We start from the raw sequence: 20341 nt of genomic DNA, 5'->3' as shown, positions 1-20341 counted from the left end.
GTCATTTTTTTAAATGGAATTATACGAATTTTTTTACATAATATGATTCCTCTAATTATTCTGCATATAAAAGATATTAAAAACCCAATAGTTTACGAGATATTTTATATTTCATTGTGACAGATATTGACATAAAATATTAAATAACTCGTAATCTATTAATTTTTTGATAATCGTATCTTAATACTTTTATGAACAGAATAATGAGATGAATCAATTGGTGGAAAGAAAACACATAGTTGCTTATTAATATTTTTTGCATTATATATATGTATATATATATGTATGCAAAATGGATAATTTTTTAAATAAGCAACTATGTGTTTTTTTTCCACCAATTGATTCATCTCATTATTCTGTTCATAAAAGTATTAAGGTACGATTATCAAAAAATTAATAGATTACGAGTTATTTAATATTTTATGTCAATATGTGCCAAAATGAAATATAAAATATCTCGTAAACTATTGGTTTTTTGATATCGCTACCTTAATACTTTTATATGCAGAATAATTAGAGGAATCATATTATGTAAAAAAAATTCATATAATTCCATTTTAAAAAATGACCTTGACCTTCAAATAACCTTAAAAATCGTCCTGAAGGTCAAAATTATTAACACAGATAAATAACCCCCATTGTCCTGAACAAGTTTTGTCTGAACTATTTTTCTGTATCTGCCTTACCGACGGAGAAATTTGGGTGGGTCCCGTAAAATGGCCCACCGTGTATATATACTTTAATCAAGATTATTAAATTCCATTTATATTACACAAAATCGTTTCTTCGATAAAATTTTGTAATATTTTTCAAAAGAAACTAAATTCTTGTTTTGAGCACATATGACAATGAGTTTTTTTGTAAAATTAGTAATGAATATATTTTAAGACTATTCAATCAAGAAAATATTTATTATTAAAGATAACCGTTACTCAAAAGAAAAAGTAAACTGAGTAATAATCTTTCTTAGCAATAAAATGATGTTTTTCTGCTGTACATGATATTCAAAATAAGTAATTTTCAATATTAAATTGGATTTCTGTAAGGGCGGGTGGATGAATATCCTATATCATATCCTATTGTATACGCAACAATGTGCGCCGTAATTTTATTCAACGCCTAAACGAGTCCGGACAATTTCTGCCGTGCCGCGCGACTTGCTTTTCTAATGGGGGCGATGGCGGGCGAAGGAGGTAAGACCTCTTTCCGCTAATTGAATATCCGGTGTCGCTAGACACGGGACCCGCGTGTCCTCCGCGTAAACTGCGTGTCGCGATACGCGTTGCGAATTGACATAATTAACAGCAGGCCGAGAGACACAGAAACCCAACGATGATTCGCACCTGTGAACCAACTAACTCTTCCGTAGCTCATTCCCATCTTTCACCCACCGCACATTTATTGTGCTAGACAGAATAATGACTGTACAATTTTCATCCTTTGTCTACAGTAAACAGAAGCATATTATACATCAGATAAATTTAAACCTACGTACGCACATTTTGGCACGCCAAACACACAAATATAGATCTATGTATATAAATCTTCAACAAAGCAATGCAAAACATAGCGTACTATATAGTCTTGTATTATATACTTACACATATACTATAAAAACTTGATCGTTTTTGCCTGAAAATTTGTCGAAGCATTCTGAAGTTACAAATGAATAAAAATAAAACTTTCCCAATTGTATATATCCTTGCTGTTAAAACGGTACTATTTCTTTAGAAAATTTAAGGGGATTTTTACTTTTAGAAAGCCTTTTTAAAGTCTATTCAACCTAAACATTTAATAGAATATGACAGGAATAGAAACGTTTCCCAATAAAGAGAAATTTATTTACATATATATTGAAAGGAAAATACAATTGTAATATCCTGCATATCGGACACTGTGTGACAAAAAGAAGAGGAACAAAGTCCAGGAAGTGCAACTAAAAGAACGGGTCCATTGCAATAATTGGCGATTAAATGCCTCGGGATCAGACGCATACTTCAGTGCGTTCGGTCGCGGGTGCGTGCATCGATTGCCCGCATTGCTTTCCGCACCCGCATACCGTTAAGTCTGTCAGATCCTACCATGCTATTATTATCCAGAACTACTATCGCATCGCCGCATTCGACTCCAATCTCTCCGATTTACCAATCGGTGCACAAACGAATCGTTCTTTCTTATAACGAATGCTTTGAAAAAGAAGAATGTTGAGAAGTAAAGTAAAACGGACTATAGCGTGTGTATTGTTTACACTAATTTACAAAACTTCTATTTCGCAACATTTGAATAATGATTTTCATGTATTTTTAGCTGCTGAAAAAGAATATAAGATTAAAAAAAATTTAACATCCACAGATTTTGAGAAAACAAAAACGCAATAAAGAATTTTTTATTGCGAAGTATTTTTTTATTACATTATTTTATATTATATTTATACCTATATTAAATATCAAATTTCCAATTTTGTTTTATTATTGCTTTATTGGTGCTATACAAAACAGTACACTCTAAATTTCTTGCAGTCAAACCTCACTGTCAAAAATTTTTTCACTTTTTTTCAGGGGTGGTTGTGTTTTCATTCTTTTGGAGTGAGATTTCACTGCAAGAAATTTAGAGTGTAGGTATTGATTTCCAAACTAAATTGAATTCTGAACTCTGATTATAAACCTTGTAACACTTTAGATCCTTCTTCATTAAAGGTTACTATCCTTTTAAAATATAACATTTTCAGGCTACATTCAAACTGAAATAAAATTCTGTCTTTTACATACCAAGAATCTTTTAAACCTTCTAAGACTGAATTTCACGATAATTAAATTATTTTTCTGAAATTCTAAGACTGAATTTCACGATAATTAAATTTATTTTCTGAAATATGAATTTTCAAATTTTAAAGCCCCTGCAGAATTGAATTCATCTCAATGTCACAAACTTTCAGAAAACTTTGAGATCTCTCTTTCTTTTTTTGTTAGAAAGTTAAATTTTCTTTATGGAAAAACTCTTCCTCGCACAAAACTGGTTAACAATTTGCAAATCTTTCTTTTACTGTACGGAGTAGAATACATGATATCATCGTTCAGACGTGAAGAAACGGAAACCTTGTGTAAATCAGTGTAATTTTTTATATTAAATTTTATTATTTTAATATATCAAAATTGTACATAAATGATAAAACGATAAAACGCCTTATACATAATATTCATTTTCATATATTATTAAAAAATATTGTATTAAAATTTTTTATAGCAATTTATACACTTATTAGATATATATATATCGCAATATCGCAAAATGAAATAACTGTGACCCAGTCGGGCCAAACCTCTTTAAAACGTTTTTAAGATCTCTTTAAGACGTTTTTATATGTTCCGATTTTGACATACATCTTATCTGAGCATCAGAGACTTGGACTGAAAAGTTTTTTCAGTTCGGTTCTGGTTACAGTTTAATACTGAATAAGTTGCGGTTTAATTTCGATTCCTTGACTAATGAAGAAAGTCGAAATTGTAAAAGTTACGATTTTTTTTAACAGTTTTTTCGGTTACTCATGCGGTAAGGGATAAAGAGTTTAAATTTTAAAGTGACTTTTTACTATATTTATTCTGTTAAATTGCATTTGTATATTTGGAGGAAGAAATAAAAATTTAAAAATATATTTAATATATTTTGTACGTGTACTACATGTGTAAATGTGCAAGGATTCAAATCACAATTTGCGATGATAATATAAATGAGTGAGCTAACGAAAGAGAAAGGGGGAGAGAGAGAGAGAGAGAGAGAGAGAGAGAGAGAGAGAGGAAGAGCGAGAATCTTACAATGTAAAGAGAGAAAGATTGATTCGGTTATAATTCCGATATTACAAACCAGGCCTGCCTAATTTGAACTCCGGAGCCAAAACGCAAAGCCATTGACGTAAAAAAATCAATATAGATAAGATTTCGGAGACTGTAAAGTGTCTGAACAATGCTTATCAACACTTTACAGTTCACTAAATCTTACTCACATTGAAGCTCAAATTGGACAGACCTGGTATAAACTATATAGAATTTGATTTCGGTTCCGATTCATCTAACAAAAAGAGTTATGAAACGGTTTTCGATTTCGATTCTAGTTCAGTTCTTGTTGAGCATTATCAAAATTTGGGTCAAAGTTAGTTGACATTTTACGGTATAATCATTATGAATTTGCGTTATTGCATAAGAAATTCAAAGTGCGAATTCATAAAAAGATGGAACTTTTTGAAAGCATATCCTTCAATACAAAAAATTGTATAAGAAACACTTACTACTTGTTGAGAAACAAAATATTTATCAACATCGGTTGCCTTCCTGTCTTTACTTATGGATTGCAAAGAAAAATAGAACGACACAACGTTCTATTTTTCTTTGCAATCCATGAGTAAAGACAGAACAATATACTCGTGTTACTAAATGGAAGGCACCCACCGATTATCTCTTTGATACATGCAACTCCTCGCGCGTCACCTCATTATTTCGCTTCTAATTGTAAGATTCATTGTCACATTGTCAGTTCGACGACCCAGTTTCTTGTTTTCCTTTCGTAGACTAGTGTCTCTTGGCGATGTTTACGAGACACGTCGCGTCGCCGAAAACCGGAGCGGTTCTACGCGCTTTTAAAAGTCCGCTCGGCGACGCGCGTCACAACTGATAAGGCTGCAGCTGCGCGCGCATCGCGACCGCGTTCACTGTTGAACTGATAGCTCAGTACGCTGGTAACAGGTGGTTCGTCGCTATTGGTCGAGCGGCAGCGATTCAAGTGCCTTGCGGCGCCAGCACGTGCGGCCGTCGCCGCGCCGGTCCTACTGAGGTCGACTGGTCCCACATTCACAAGGAGAACGTCGTACCGCGCGCATCCGGCCTCGACGGACACCAACGGGCACCAACGGGCACCAACGGGCACCAACGGGCACCAACGGGCACCAACAGGCATTCTCTGCCTCTGCCTCTGGCTCTGATTCTGCTCTGGGTCTACTGGTCTCGGACGTCTCGGTTCATTCGTTCTCCAACGGCAAGCAGGCAAACAGGCAAGCAGAACCTTCGCGCGCTACCGTACCGAAAATCGATACTACCGATAGCCGCCTGCCAATACTCCGATTGCTCCGAGTGTTCGCGTATAAAGCGTTTGCGAAACAGCCGGTTGGAAAGGACTCGGCTGACAGCTCTCGTGGGTGCGCGGGTGTTGGCTATCGATCCCACCGCACCGTCCCGCTTTCTTCGGTTCGTTCATTGGCGCAGTCGTCGTCATCGGGACCGCTCGTGAGCGAGCAATATACAGAGTGTGTTGTGCCTTAAAATAACATACTTGGAAAACTAGCCTCTGTGACTCGCCCATCTCGGAGATCAACAAGAGATTACTCTCTTTCCTTCCACGTTCGTGGTCCGTTTTTCGTTCGGTGAGTAACAACTTGCACGCAGCTCTACAATCTTCTCCCCTTTGCTGCTTCTTCTTCTTTTTTTCTTTTTTTCATCAATCTTCCGTCCCACGGTGCTCGCGTGCACTGGTACCGCTACTCCGGCTACTCGACGGACGCTGCGGCGCGCGCGGCGGATGCAGAATTGCAGACCCGGTGCTGTGCACGTGCACGCGCCGCCGAGCCGGCGCTCCGTTCCATCTGGTGCGCTCCGATTACGACGATCGGACCGGATCGATCATCGCTCGCTTCTGGGCTCACTCCGCGCGCCGCCGCGCCGCTACTTGTCAAAACACCGGCGCGATGAATTCCCAAAAGATTGGCTGCGTCCAATAGAAAAAGCAGCTTTCCCGATGTGTTGTAAGATTCTTTCTTATAGCTAAAATGATTGGTTTTTGCCTTTACTTCAGTTCATCACTGGATCTAAGTGTACAAACCAAGCATATTAAAGAATCCTGCTTTTTCCGTTGAACACAGTCATTCTCAAAACCGTATCAGAGTATAACATATTGGAGATCGAGGATATTGCGAATTAAAAATTAGAATTTGGCCAAGATAATTTTAATTTTAATCCATTTCATTCTAATCGCTCTAATTCTAATCTCCAATTTGCAATCCTCAATCTCCAATGCATAATCTGATACAGGCTTCAGTTGCAATATTGAGGCGAATGATGCGACGAGCGTGGAATGTGGAGCTCCTCCCGCCGATTGATGAACCCCTCAAGATGATTCTCACAGCATCACGACAATCGATCCATCTTTGATCGCAACTGCGTGGAATAGTGGTTGTTAAGCGACAATATTGCTGTCAGAGAAAAACATAATAGTAGCAATTTTATAAGTGACAACTATATAAGTTTTATATTATGTAGAAGTAATATATAATTAAAGAAACTATTCTCTACAGTTGCAATAAAATATTTATTCAACTATGTATTGTACATTATTTCTACATATAAAACTTGTGTAGTTGTCATCTTATATATATGTATAATATATGTATAATTGTTACTACATATCTTTTTCTCTGATTATGGGATAAATGGAATAAATTTATCGTGTTCGGTGGATTGTATCGCAATCTTTGCTGACAGCGATGTCTGGAATGTTCAAGTCATACGTATCAAAGGTGAAATGAAACTTTCATCGTATCTTTAGCGATAAAATTTGCTGAGGATAGTATTTATAAGTTTGACGCATCATGCTGCGATAAGAACGCTTCACATGTTCCTCGCAATTGCGCGAATTGCGATTGATAGAAACAGTGTTTCTAAAACATGCGGATCTTGCATTCTCGTCGGCATCGATCGATGCATCTTTCCTTTTTCTTTCCGGAAATACCAGTTTCGATTAGCATCGACTGTAGTTACGTGGAATCGTTCACGCGTCGAAAGGTCGGTCGAACGGAGCCGGATGATTATATTGGAAGTGACATTTGCGCGAACAAGCTGTGTTATTTGAAAAAAATAAGAAGAAAAAAAAGAAACAAATAAGTACGTCGTGAAATACACCTTCCAGTTATACAAAGTGCATGTCAATTACTGTCGGATTCGAAAACATAATCACAAACTGAAGCTGAAAAAATAATATTGCCAATGAAATTGATCAATTTAATAAAGTTTAATAAAATTAAATAATAATAAACAAATTATAATGATAACTGACTCTTTGAACTACGTCAAAAATAAATAAATAATAAGGAAGCACATATAGGTATAAAATTACATGAACGTTTCGACTGTTAAATCCAGTCATCATTAGTACGACGTAAATTACCTAACTATTGATCGATAACTTATTCGCAGTGATTGTTAAGTTTTACATTTATCCCGCATATAAAATCTCGAAGAGTTTAACAAAACGCACGCATGTAAGATCTTTAACATAGTTGCATCAAACCTCCGTTTGAAAAATGTAGTTGTCAATGACAACTAGATTTAACAGTCGAAATGTTTATGTTTTTTAAAACGGATGAATAGAAATTGTGCAACAACAACCTGTTGGCCTATGTGTGTGTGTGTGTGTGTGTGTGTGTGTGTGTGTGTGTGTTCTTTTGTTGTTTATTTATTTTTAAATTATAACGCACGCGGTGTAATATCTGCGAATTAATTATCAGCGGAAGTAATAGAATAGATACGTTCGGCAATAATTTTCAAGCGATTTTGATAGCAATAAGTACCTCTATCCGATATATTGCGATATAGCATGTTATACACGAGGAGTCGCAAATGTTAAGTAACAGATTGTTTATACGTTATCATTGAGCGGATACACATAAATGTTTGAGGCGATGCCTTTCACGGAGAAATTGATATATCATTTTATTAACGTGAAATTTAAGAAAAAAAAGCAGTAAAAGATTTTTGCCATCTCGCTGATAAACATACATGAAAAGAATAATTTTATTAAAGTATCTAAAAATTTAGATATAAATAACTTTGACAAAATCAGAATAACTTTGGCCTAAATTTTAAGAAATACCTAGATAGTACGCAGGTCCACAAAATCAGGATATAAGATATCTTAAAATGTCTTAAAAACGTTTTAAGATAACTTATATGTTCCGATCTTGACATGAGTGCTGTCTGCAGCATATCTAAATTTGGGCCAAAAAATTACTCTATTTTACGTTACAGATTGGAAAATTATTTTATTCCATTATTAAAATGATTATTAAAATAATTATTAAAATAATTATTAAAATAAAATTACGCGCAAGTTAGAATGTCAATTTTTTGCTCATTATGTTTGAGCGTTCTATATAATTTCGCACGATGATTTATCTAAATTTCAATAAATGTACTTGCTTAATTTTCAAGATGTTTTCTAAACACCATGAACTTTTTAATAACTTTATCGTATCTAAGAGGTCAAAATGTATAAAGAACTATTTTTATTTACATCTCTTTAGGTAAATAACTTTTTTTAAACTACTTTCTAATAGCAAAATCGTTCTTTCCGTATAATGCTTATTGTTAGAATAACTCTCGAATGTGATGCGCACGCTTGAAAGTAGAATAACTGTATTTACATTATTTAGAGCATAATTAACGTTTTAGCCTATATAACTGTTTCACGTTTGAAATAACATGCATGTATAGTATATACGTAATGTTATTGACGATGTCCTCGTGATTATTCGCGTAATTAATTCCACCACAATCTTAGCGATCGAATATATTAATTTAATTATTAACATTAGCTTTCAGCAAGAGCCTCACATTCGCGCGAAACTATTTAATTCCTTACTTATATGTTTTTTATCGGGAATACTTATATCATTATATCGCGCGTAAAAAGAATTCATCCACAGACATGAAAGAGAAATACTATAAGAGTTTAAAGAAAAGAATTTACGTCGCGCCATGTAGCGAGGAGCTAATTTCTTTTTCTGATGGTAAGCGGAGGTCGATTAGAGAATTCTTGGGGCACTATAAGTCTCTTCCACCATGATTTCTGGACTGTTGTGCGTGTTATTGTATATGTATATGCGAGAAGTGGTTCAATTGAACTTCATACTCCAAGATACTTGGTCTCACTCCAAGATAACTCTCGCGATTTATAATTCCTTATCTAAAGATTTATTTCTGTGCAACGTAAGTAAAAAAATTTAAAAGATATATATGCATCTAAATCTGTAATCGTTTCTATTTATTTCAAAATATTACGCGAGTATGATATTATAATAGACACATAAGAAAAAGAATTATGAATTAGAGCTCATATTATAACTTCTTCTTACTTATAATTTCGTGATATCGTTCGCGTTACCGTGCAACAGCTTCCCTCTTCTCTTTCTCTCTTGCAACTGCAATTGTATTAGCCTATAAAAACAGGTCCATTGAACTCGTTAGAACGCATCGCGGGCTGTAATGCAGCTATGCATCACCCCGTAATATAGGACAAAAGGTATTAAACGCAAACCAGCCGCGGCAGATAATAAGTACGACACGCACGATACTGTATGCAACGCTGAGGTCACGGATGCGCACGTGCATGTGTTACTATAATCTATGTAAGCAGCTCGTTTATCGATATCCGCCTTGCCGGATCAGCATCCAACGTCCGGTTGAATCTTTTAACGATACTTACATAAACCTTTCCGGCTTGTCTATTATCGAGCGAGACTTGTACATATCTTCGCGCGTTCTTCTCTCTGTTCTTCTTCATTTTATTTATAGATATACCGCGAAAGCGCGATATTCCTCTTATCTCTCGATCTTCTGGATTTAATTTTAACCGAATCACAAATATAACACCGAATTTGTTTTTTCCTATCCTTCTACAAATAGCAAACTTCTACTTTAATCTTGAAAAAAGATTTTAATCTTATCCCAAGGGAGAGAGATCCACCGCGGTTCTCGAGATCTCATTAACGCTAAATAAATTAATGTAATTAAATAGCATAATCGCGAATCCCTCGCCAATTTAGTAAACGAAGAAGATAATCAATAATATCCGCAATAATGTCAGATGATGAGATTACGAGATAATCTTGGCTTTCAGATACTAACGGAGCTTGCAAGATTATCAAAGAACGCTGGATCCGTGGCGACGGCATGTTGGCGCTTTAATTTTCTTCGTCCTTCATGGGCGAGTATATACCATGTTCCTCTGACCGACGACGCTCGCATTATCCGGAAAGGTAAAGGAAACGAAATATATATATATATATATACATATATATATCATGGCGTTCTACGACGTGGGAACGGGCGACCTCAAGGAATTGTGGGAGTCCTATATCACCGAGCCACCGGTGAGTGCACAACCTTTATACATATAAACTGATTCCTAAGAGAAGAGATGGAAATGTCGAGAATTCGATTGTAAAAGAAACATGGCAGAAACTTTATTTTAAGACTCTTAGAAAATTTGACACTGGTAAGATAGTAATTAATTATTTATATAAGATTTTGAATATTTAAAGCATACTGTTCGAGGCTTTTAATACTTAAAATAAGTAATTAATCACTGTTTTAAATTGATCAGTATTAAATTAGAGATTTCTGCACGTAACGAGAGGTAACTATCGCCGTTTATCGCTCGTGAATTTGTTGTGCCTATGTGACGTTATTACATTTATATATAATGTGTTCTCGAGAAAGTATCTATCTAAAATCTCGAATGAAAGGAAGCTCCATTGGGGGATCGTAGGGACGCCTACATCCTTCAGAGGGCCGTGCATCCGCAATCCTCCACGTTATTCGAATATTCGTGTCAAATCTCAAGAGAGAGAGAGAGACAGTTGACGACCAGTAATGCTGTCAAGATATATTATACTGACGCATTCAAGTATATATTTTTAAACACAGTACGAACACCGTTATTTCCATAACCTTATCTCTTACGTTGGATGGAAATATACGATCGTGTACTTTACAAGAGATATTCATTTTACAATACTATTTTACAATACTATTCGTGAAAGTGTCTTTTTTATGAGCTTCTTTTTATGTAAAATGCAAAGAACACTTGCTCGTGTTGTGCTTATCAAATTGATTGAATGTCATTGAAAAATATATTTCTACTTCTTGCACATTCCTGAATGATAACAACTACAATATTTAATAATAGAGTGTTATATATTTGCAACGTTTCAATCTTCAGGTGATAACTATTAGTAAAAGTTAAAATGTATAATATTGAAATATGACTGCAATGAAATTCAAACTAAGATTTTATCAAAATGAATCACAATCTAAAGTCGAATCTCCTTTTTATCTATGCATCTTTTCGGTTACTACTTTTTTAAACTTACTTTAATATCTTCAGTTCAAAGAAAGTACATAACAGCCTTTGAATTATGAATAATAATGGTCGCATACTTATATATGCATCTCGTATATTATCATTTATCATCGCGCTTATGGTGACACGGTTGCAACTTGCGCTAATTAAGCTTAAGGAAATGAGGAAACCGACAAATTTACATGATAGCGCCTTGTAGGACGTTACGTCACAGCGCAGCACCGATAATTCTTCCACCATCGGACAATTCGTCGCGTTTATTTTTCGCGACCCTCGCGTATCTACCATCCTGCGAACGTGCACGACGGAAACTATTTTTCATCATGCTTGCTTGTTGCATTCGCGACAGCAACAATGGCTGCGCACATGCTCCTTTCATTCTCGCAGCGTCGCAACGTGCGTTCTCATCTTCGATCGGCGCGGCCGCACAAAATGGGACACGGTCGCAAATTCCTCGCGCGGCTCTTTCACGTCATCGACATCGGCATCGTATTACCTCGCGACAAATTAATCCTAATCATTAACGCACCGCGTCTCTAATACTGTTAAGTACGCCTCGACTGGTTTCTCGCCGGCGGCGAATAAATAGTAAATACCAATTCGCATGCAGTCGTTGCCGTTTTACGCGCTGCACCGCGCCGCGCCGAACGTGTACTTATTATTGGTTATTGTTCCTCTTATCGGCCGCCCGTAGCTTCATGTGCTCACCAAGTAATTTAGCAGGTCTCCGAAGCGGCGACGCGGTTAACCGGTATTTTTATCGTTTCCTAGAAGGTCGTCGATATCCACGTTCGATCCCGTTGGAAATAAAATTCAATCATCAATCGCGTGGTAGATTCAAGACCATCGTCTTGGAGACTCGAGTTAATCTTGCGTCGATTCGTTCGTCGTATTCTTCTGTCAAGGACTTACGCAACAACGCTGGAAATGATAGCAATTATTTTTTCCTTTTTCCAGCATGCATTTGAACGTTATCCAAACAACGTAAAATTAAAAATCAAGACATACTATGTGTTACAGTTAAAGCATGTAAAAAAAACGGGAATAGTTACTTGATATTTTTTTATATAAACGATCACTTGTTTTTGTGTTTTTGCACCTCATTTAAAATCATCATTATTGACATTATATTGTAGATATATAATTGATTTGTTTTCAGATTTATTAGTATTTAAAAATATTACGGATATAAATTTAATCACAATTTTCTAAAAAAAAAAGTATAAAAAACCAAATAAATATTAAATGGAATAAGTAGCTTATTATAATAGTATTTCAGAAAAACAAAGATTTTGACATTATCAATATAATACTTTTCTACTGTGGATTTCGTATTTAGGTTCGTAAAGAGTAGTTATTAAAAAAGAAAGAAAATTGTCAATTTTTCAAGTCTAGTACATGTACCAATGTATGAGAGGTAAACCGCTGATCAAAATTGTGTACACCAATGTCTGCTAATGCCCAGTATACCCAAGTAATGCCCAATTTTTATACCCACTAATAATTTTCTAATCTTTTGTATTTTAATGATAGAAAAATAACTATTGATGGAAAAATTTGATTGATATTTACAGACGTAAGGAAAACTTTTGAATCTTAATTTCTACATAGTCATTTTTCTACATAGTCAGTTTTGTGCCAATGTCTTGTTGCCAATGAATACCGAATTTTATCATAAAACATTAATCGTAATATTATTTAGTAATATATTGTAGAACTGTCACAATTTTTTTTATTTCTACATAACATTTTATATCTGATCATGTTTATCTTTTAAATAATTTTTTTTCTGAACAGCATAATAAATAATTTTGTTACAATTTGATGATACTTTATTTCTTGGATTCGCTATATTGAATCCGCCATTTTAATTTGCTAATTTTTATGTTTTGACCTTACTTTTGTAATCAGCTATCTCCTTTTAAAAATAACTAGACGATACATGTCGTATTTTTCACAAAAGTCAAACCTTAAAGGGTTAAATAATATTTTACAACAATTCACCTTTTTATCGCCGTTGGAGTGTAAAAACATTCCAACTGTTCTCGAGTTTGAAACATCTTTGCGAGAACAGTTTAAATGACGTCTTAAAAACATTTTATTTCCTGATTTATTGTTAGACTTTGTCTGAATTACACTTTGAGTATATCATCACAATTCGATTGCTCCTCGCAAACACGAGAGAAGGATTATATTAACGCCACTCGAACGCGGATTCACAGCATTTATATAGCATATACATATATTATATCGTGAAGGATTTAAGGTAGTAAGACATTATTGGTGTGCCCATCTGTACAAATATCGCATCATTTCCAGTGTGTTCATAAACACACGTCTTTTGCGAAGAGCCACGATTATTGTCGTTATATTCAGTCGTTCATAAACCCAATAGATGCATATGTAGAAATAATTTTTGGGAGCATAGCAACCAATTCTCTTCTGAATATAAATTTAACGACGCTTCACGTTCGTCGGAATTATCTCTCGGGGAATTTCCGAAACTATTAATACTTTTCCAGAAATTATATTCGACATTGTTCCCGATATTTTAATAATTTGAGATTAAATTGTTTTCAGTTTAGTAGACGCGGGAAAACATGAACGAATTACAGAGAAATAATGTTAAGATTCAATGAAAAGGTTTACTGAATTTCTTATATATGCTAATAATTGTATAATTGACGAATACGTAACGCGTCTAAACCCAAAATAGCTCTATGTATATTTCCACAATTCGCAATTCTATATACATACTAATTACAATTTTATCGTCGTAGCTTCCACATATTTATCACTTTTCAAACGAGTTACTGACTGATTTAAAGTAAAAAACATAGTAGTACCAAAACGATAAAACTAACAACTACTCGTATATAAGTTTTATGTGTATAATTAATGTACACACATATAGTTGAATAAACTATTTGATAGTTATTACAACTATAAAATAATTTATTCAACTATGTATTATACATTAATTTTGTACATTATAAAACCTGTTTAATCATTACCTTTATAGTTGCTTCCATTATATTTTTCTCTGATTGTGAGTGTAGCAATCATTTGGAAACAGGATATTTATTGTTGAACATATGTTTGCAGTTTACTTCATTGAACAACGATGATGCTTCGTTACACTCTCATTATCTATAGATGCGTTCCGAGTTGCGCATGAAGCGCATGATATATCGTTTTATCCTTCTTTATTATTTGGTGAACAACAAGGATAAATGATGCATCATGCGCTTCATACGTAACTCGGAACGCACCCTATGAAGTACGCCTTATGTAACTCGCGATCCGAGTTGTTTAAACATAAAAAAGTCCATGAACCGTAATCATAGTATAATTTAAAATGTTAATGCAAACATATGTGCATACATTATTATTTTTCACAATCCAATCAAGAGCATTTATAATTGTTTAACATTATAAATATATTTATGCGTACGCACAGATGTTTTTTCTTCCTTCCGTTATTTAGCTACATCTATGGAGCTAGTATATGAAATTTGACGCGGACATCGAAGATTATACTATATATATTCATACTATATACAGTCACACATACATTCGTGTTGATTTTGCTGGAATTTTCAATCAGTGCTTGATTATTTCGACATAATAACGAATTATTAATATGCATCGATACGGTAGTCTGGTTGTAGCGTCATAATAGAAATTGAAAGGCGAATCGGCGCATGCATATCAATGCTGTCTCATCATATTTAGGAGGTCAGTCCTCTTTGACAGGAATTACATCAAGCGATAGACAGTTGATCGCGCGCGCAAATATGTCTGGCTAATAAAATCGTTTAAACTCGTTCGCTGTCATTCGGACTTTCTTTATGAAAGAAAATACGGGAATCCCAACATGCTAAATGCAGCCACTAAATACTGACAATGAGCCTGGATTAGAAACTGACGTCCGATTTCCAATATTAGAGACGCAAGCTCACCTTAATCGTCGTCGAAAGCACGCCCATAATGAATCGACCTAATTATAACTGTCGTTTATGACAAATATATAGATTTCTCTCTCTTAACCGGCTTTCCTGTCTCTAATAAAAATAGTGGTATCGCGCAATATGCCATCGACGTAACGAGTGTCGCGATTAATCGTGTTATTACGTGGAAGAGCGAGCGACGAAACGACGAAGCGTAGAAATGCAAACACAGCGAGTGTTCGCATTGCATGTAACAATCGATACAGATTCTAAAACTTTAGGAATGCAACCGGGAGACAGACCAGAAATCGATTGTCACCACGAAATTTTTCTCGGAAGAATATAACTTGACATCAATATTTTTGCACTTCGTTTTTTCACTTATTACGAAGCTTAACTCATAATAAGAACGTATTTTTGTAATCCTGAAAAAAAAACATGTCTTTGAAATCCACTCAAATATTTTGTTATTAATTTTATATTCTTTAAAAATTTTTCAAGTTGCGTTATACATTCCTAATCTATGATATAAGAATGTTTGAAAAATACAAGTAAAATATAATAATAAAATTTATTCCTTCTAAATCTTGTTGGATATACAGTGGCTGCCAAAAATTTCCGGTCAATAAATAATTGTATTGTTCAGATAAAAAATCTTTACAAATAAAGATCTGGTATATAAATATTTAATTTAGTATACAAATATTTAATCTAATATTTAAAATATATGTTATATTCTTAAATTGATTGTAACAACAATTGCATTAACTTATAAACTGAAAAACAGATTAATAAAAATTTTATCTATGTTTGACAGGTGCTGTAAACATGGAACACTTTTTTTTTCTTTTCCAGAACATACTGTTTATAAAATTATTCCCAGGGTTGCCAAGACCCACATGTTCCAGTTACGGGTTAATACAGCTGCAATTAATTCGCTATCTGTCTCGTTACATTAAAGACACTTGTTTCGATAAGCGTTATTACCTTGACAATGTATGCCGTTATATTATCTCAAAGGGAGAGACTCGTGCACATTTTTGAGTTTTAGTTTTTATGAGATACGAACTTATCATTTTAGCTTCACTCAAATTTATTTTATTCATTTGTATATTTTACATTAATTTTGCTGTAACATATTTATACACTTGATGCCAACATCAACCATTTAAATAAGTAAAAATTAATTTAAAGAACTTTAAATTCAAGTAGCTTCGATATTGAAAATGTAGAGCAAGGTAATCTCACTATGGCGTCCGTAATTGTGTCTAGGCTCGTATGTGTTGCATTTTTATCGTGGACGTTGTAAAGCAATTTTCTTCACTCGCGCGCGCGCGCGTTTGTCGTGCTTGCGCAGGTGCCACTGACGCAAGTGTTGATAGTACCTATAGTCTTCGCGTTACACATTCGAGCCTTGTATTGAATTAAATACTTCGCAGCCACTTGCAAACGCGTAGTTCCATTAAAAAAAGAATTCACATAAATGTTTAATCGATACAGATTTGCAGTGACAAAAATTAATTTATTATTATTATTTTTACAGAAATAAATCTATTATTTTAGCTTTACTCAAATTTATTTTATTCGTTTGTATATTTTGTATTTATTTTGATGTAATATATTTGCACACTTGTCAATATCAATATCAAGCGATTGCGCTTAAGCAAATAAAAATTAATTTTAAAAACTTTAAATTCAAGTATTATTCAATTCGATATTATTGAAAATGTAGAATAAAGTAATCTCACTACGCGACATCCCTAATGCTCCACCGTTTCGCCATGAGTAGAACTATTTCTTTATATACTGAAGATAGCTCGAAGTAGAGCCGAACCGTTTATTAAATAAATTAGTAGTTTTAGAGAAATGGAAAAAGATTATTGTGCACTGATTACCGCGCTAAAACTCTCATTATCCCTTGATTACCTTCGTTATTAAAAATAAATTTGTCTCTTTAAAGTGTGATATCATAATTCAACTAAATATCGTGAAAGTATCTTAGAAAACTCAGACAATTGTTACGCTCTGATAAGAAAATTATTCCTCGATATAACCATTACTCTGAACAAAAGTAAAATCACGGATTTTTTTGCTCTTTCATATATAAATTACAGTATATATATGAATTATGAATTTTTTACTTATTCATAAATCATAAATTATAGATTTTTTTACTTATTCATAAATTATATACGGCATTGGCGTTTTATCTGGCCGTCGTTTCTCAGCATGCCATTAATGTAAAAATTGAATGTCAAAGGCCCTCCTGATGGGAAAGCTTTCGTTTCAAGTCGCTGGCTGCCCGGAAAGGGATGCATGATGGACATGTTAGGAAAATACACGGAGGTAATTTTTCTACAATGTGACATAAATATCCAAGTGTAGCCAGGATTTTATTTAGAGGAAGGGGAGGGGGGCAAATTAGAGTTGAAACTTTTAAACCCGGGAAAGTAGAAGAGTAATCAAATGATGTGAATTATTGGATTTGTTTTGTTTTATATCACAATGTATTTTTAATTAATTACTAACAAGTAAATCATAAAATCATACATATTTAATTCATTTTATTTTTCTCTTAAAATTATAAACTGATTCTTTGAATCAGAAAAACTTAAGTTTGTAACACTAGTCGTCTTGGATTCTTAGAAAATCTTTCTTCAACTTTCACCTCCAATCCTTTCTTTTTTTTCCAAATTAATTTTTTATGAATACTCATTAAACATAGTCTGTTTAAGCAGTTTTAATTATTTTTGTTTTTTGTAATTTAGAGGGATCATGGCCCTCTTGCTCCTTCTGGCTACGCCCATGTAAATATCGATTGTGTCCTTGATCGTGTCATGAAGAAACAACTGTCGATAACATGTTATCATAAACAAACGGTATTGTATTTCTTACAGAAACAGGAAGCATTTCGACACCATAATTTCCCTCTTGCTCCCATCATCGTTTATTGAAGACACAATATTAATTTTATTATGACATTCTATTAATTATGAGTTAACTGAATTCATTTACAGAAGTAAAATATTGAAAATAAAATTGAAAATTATTAATTTATCTGAATTAAATTGACTTTTCAATGTCACTATTGATATGGCATACCCAGCTTTTTTAGAAAAAAATTTTTTTTAATTTCTGTTTACTTTATTGCTTATAACTTTTTTACTGACAAAGGTACAAACATTTGTTTGATATTTCTTAATGTCTGATGTTTGGATTGAATGAAAAGGAATTTGTTACAATATGTTCATATGAAAGTTATGAACAATCAAAGTTGAATTAGATACGCCATACACAGTTATACTCTTAACAAAACATATAATGTAGCATTGAAAGGTTAATATAACTAATAAATAATTAATAATTAGTTTTAATAAAGAAATAAATTTTTATTTGGATATAAAAAATTATTATGTAACCAATGCTGTGAAGCTTCGTAACCATTTATTTATCAGGCAAACGTAACTTACAATAGTAATATAGATTGCATATCAGGGCATATCTAATCTAATTAGGAAGAGGAGATAAAAATAGCTATGGTGTCGCAATAAAACACCCACAATAATCACCATAATAATGCCTGTATGAGAAAAGTCGTGGTTGGTTGCCTTCTAGTCCAAAACCGGAAGCAGGAATATGCCGGGCTCGCAATACCGGAAACACAGGCGCGAAGAGTGGGAGTCGAAGTACACAATAATGAAACGATATTGCGACACTCGTCCCACTGCATAGCAAATATTATATAAAAATGAGTTACTTCTATAGAGAACGCAAACGTAGAAATATTACTACGCTTGAGTAACATTTATTTTTTTGTAATTCGAATTCGTTTACTTAACGAATAAATACACTGAATGTAAAAAGTATTCGTACAGAAAAAATTTTTCCAAAACAAAAGCCTATTTGTAGAAAATGAATTAATTATCGATTTATTAATGAATATAACATTTTACATGGAAAAAACGATTTTGCTGAAGTATCTAAAAATTTAGATAGATCTGAAAATAATTTTGTCGAATCATCTAATTATATAAGAAACTCAAGTATGATAAGCAATGCTGCAAAAAGTTTTTTTACATTTTAACAACCTCCTCGAGCGTTCTGTATAATTATTTTAATAAGCCAATAAAATTATTTTTAGATCTGTATCCAACTAAATTTCTTATAGGTAATTCAATAGAACTGTATTTTTTCCGTATGATATAAATAAGAGTTTCGCGAAAATAATTGTTTATGATTTAAAAAATTAAATTTTTCGATTGTACGATCGTGCGTCCAAACAATACAATTTTTCATTTTCACTTATTATTAAAATAATGTATATTAATTATTACACATCTTATTAGATAAAATAATTTTGAGAAATATTCAATCTATTTTATACTTTGTTAATAAATTGCTAATTAATGTTTATTATCTAAAAATAAGGTTTCTTTAGAAAAGGGTCTTCAGAAAAAGATATCTCCCCTCTGTACGAATATTTTTTGTACTCACACTATATTTCTTTTCCACATATCTTCTAATAAATTTTCGACAATAGCAATTTTTTTTCTCTGTCAAAGAACTGCTCTCAAGGATTTTATCTGCCAACTGTGGAAAGTAGAAAATAACACGAAACGATAGAGATGAATCACACATATTTTATGATCTAACAGCTCGCTGTACGCGCGCGACACTTATGTGTTACGCGTCTTCTTTCTCGGAAATAGCAGCATGTTATTTAGAGCAATATTCATAGTCTTATTTTAAGACCATCTTAATGTCTTATAAGTTGCTAATACATAGCTCTCTGATTGGCTTATAACATCTTAAATCTCAAATGTAAGAATCCACTATGAATACTGGCCTTAAACTAAGCATGTCTCGAACGTCAGATTTCTTACTATACTAATCGACTTTCTATCTTGGATAGAGATGCTGAAACAAAATTCCCTCCGATCCGAGCTCTCAGCCCAAGCGAGCGGAACTCCTCGATTCTTCATTCGTGACGTCGGCGTCGTCACCGAGCGTTCTTGAAAAAAATAAAAAAAAAAAATAAAAACGCCAATTACCGGCGATGGCTCATTTTCTAGCGGCACATTTCCTTATCGCCGAGCGCAGCACGATTCCGAACGACCATGGCACGTAAATAATTATTGTTTTTCCCGGCTTCCCGTTTGTTTGCACGCTTCGCTTCCCCGTTTGCTTCTTCGTTACGCTGCGATTTAACC

At 33.7% G+C, this 20341-nt stretch overlaps 1 protein-coding gene across 1 annotated transcript in view; it reads left to right on the top strand.

Moving 5' to 3' along the window:
* The first annotated feature begins 5332 nt into the window (after positions 1 to 5332).
* The window catches only part of CrebA (Cyclic-AMP response element binding protein A), a 37164-nt gene continuing 22155 nt past the window's right edge, over positions 5333 to 20341 (top strand). Inside the window, exons 1-2 of the mRNA XM_018452211.1 lie at positions 5333 to 5410; positions 9937 to 10189. Of these exons, the coding sequence (XP_018307713.1) occupies positions 10121 to 10189 (69 nt within the window). The 5' untranslated portion in view covers positions 5333 to 5410; positions 9937 to 10120. The remainder of the gene's footprint in view (positions 5411 to 9936; positions 10190 to 20341) is intronic.

Source organism: Mycetomoellerius zeteki, unplaced genomic scaffold, assembly GCF_001594055.1.
Source record: "Mycetomoellerius zeteki isolate Tzet28-1 unplaced genomic scaffold, Tzet1.0 scaffold332, whole genome shotgun sequence".
NCBI lineage: Eukaryota > Metazoa > Arthropoda > Insecta > Hymenoptera > Formicidae > Mycetomoellerius > Mycetomoellerius zeteki.
Note: the sequence above shows the minus strand (reverse complement) of the source record. Positions and strands in the feature narration are given on the sequence as shown.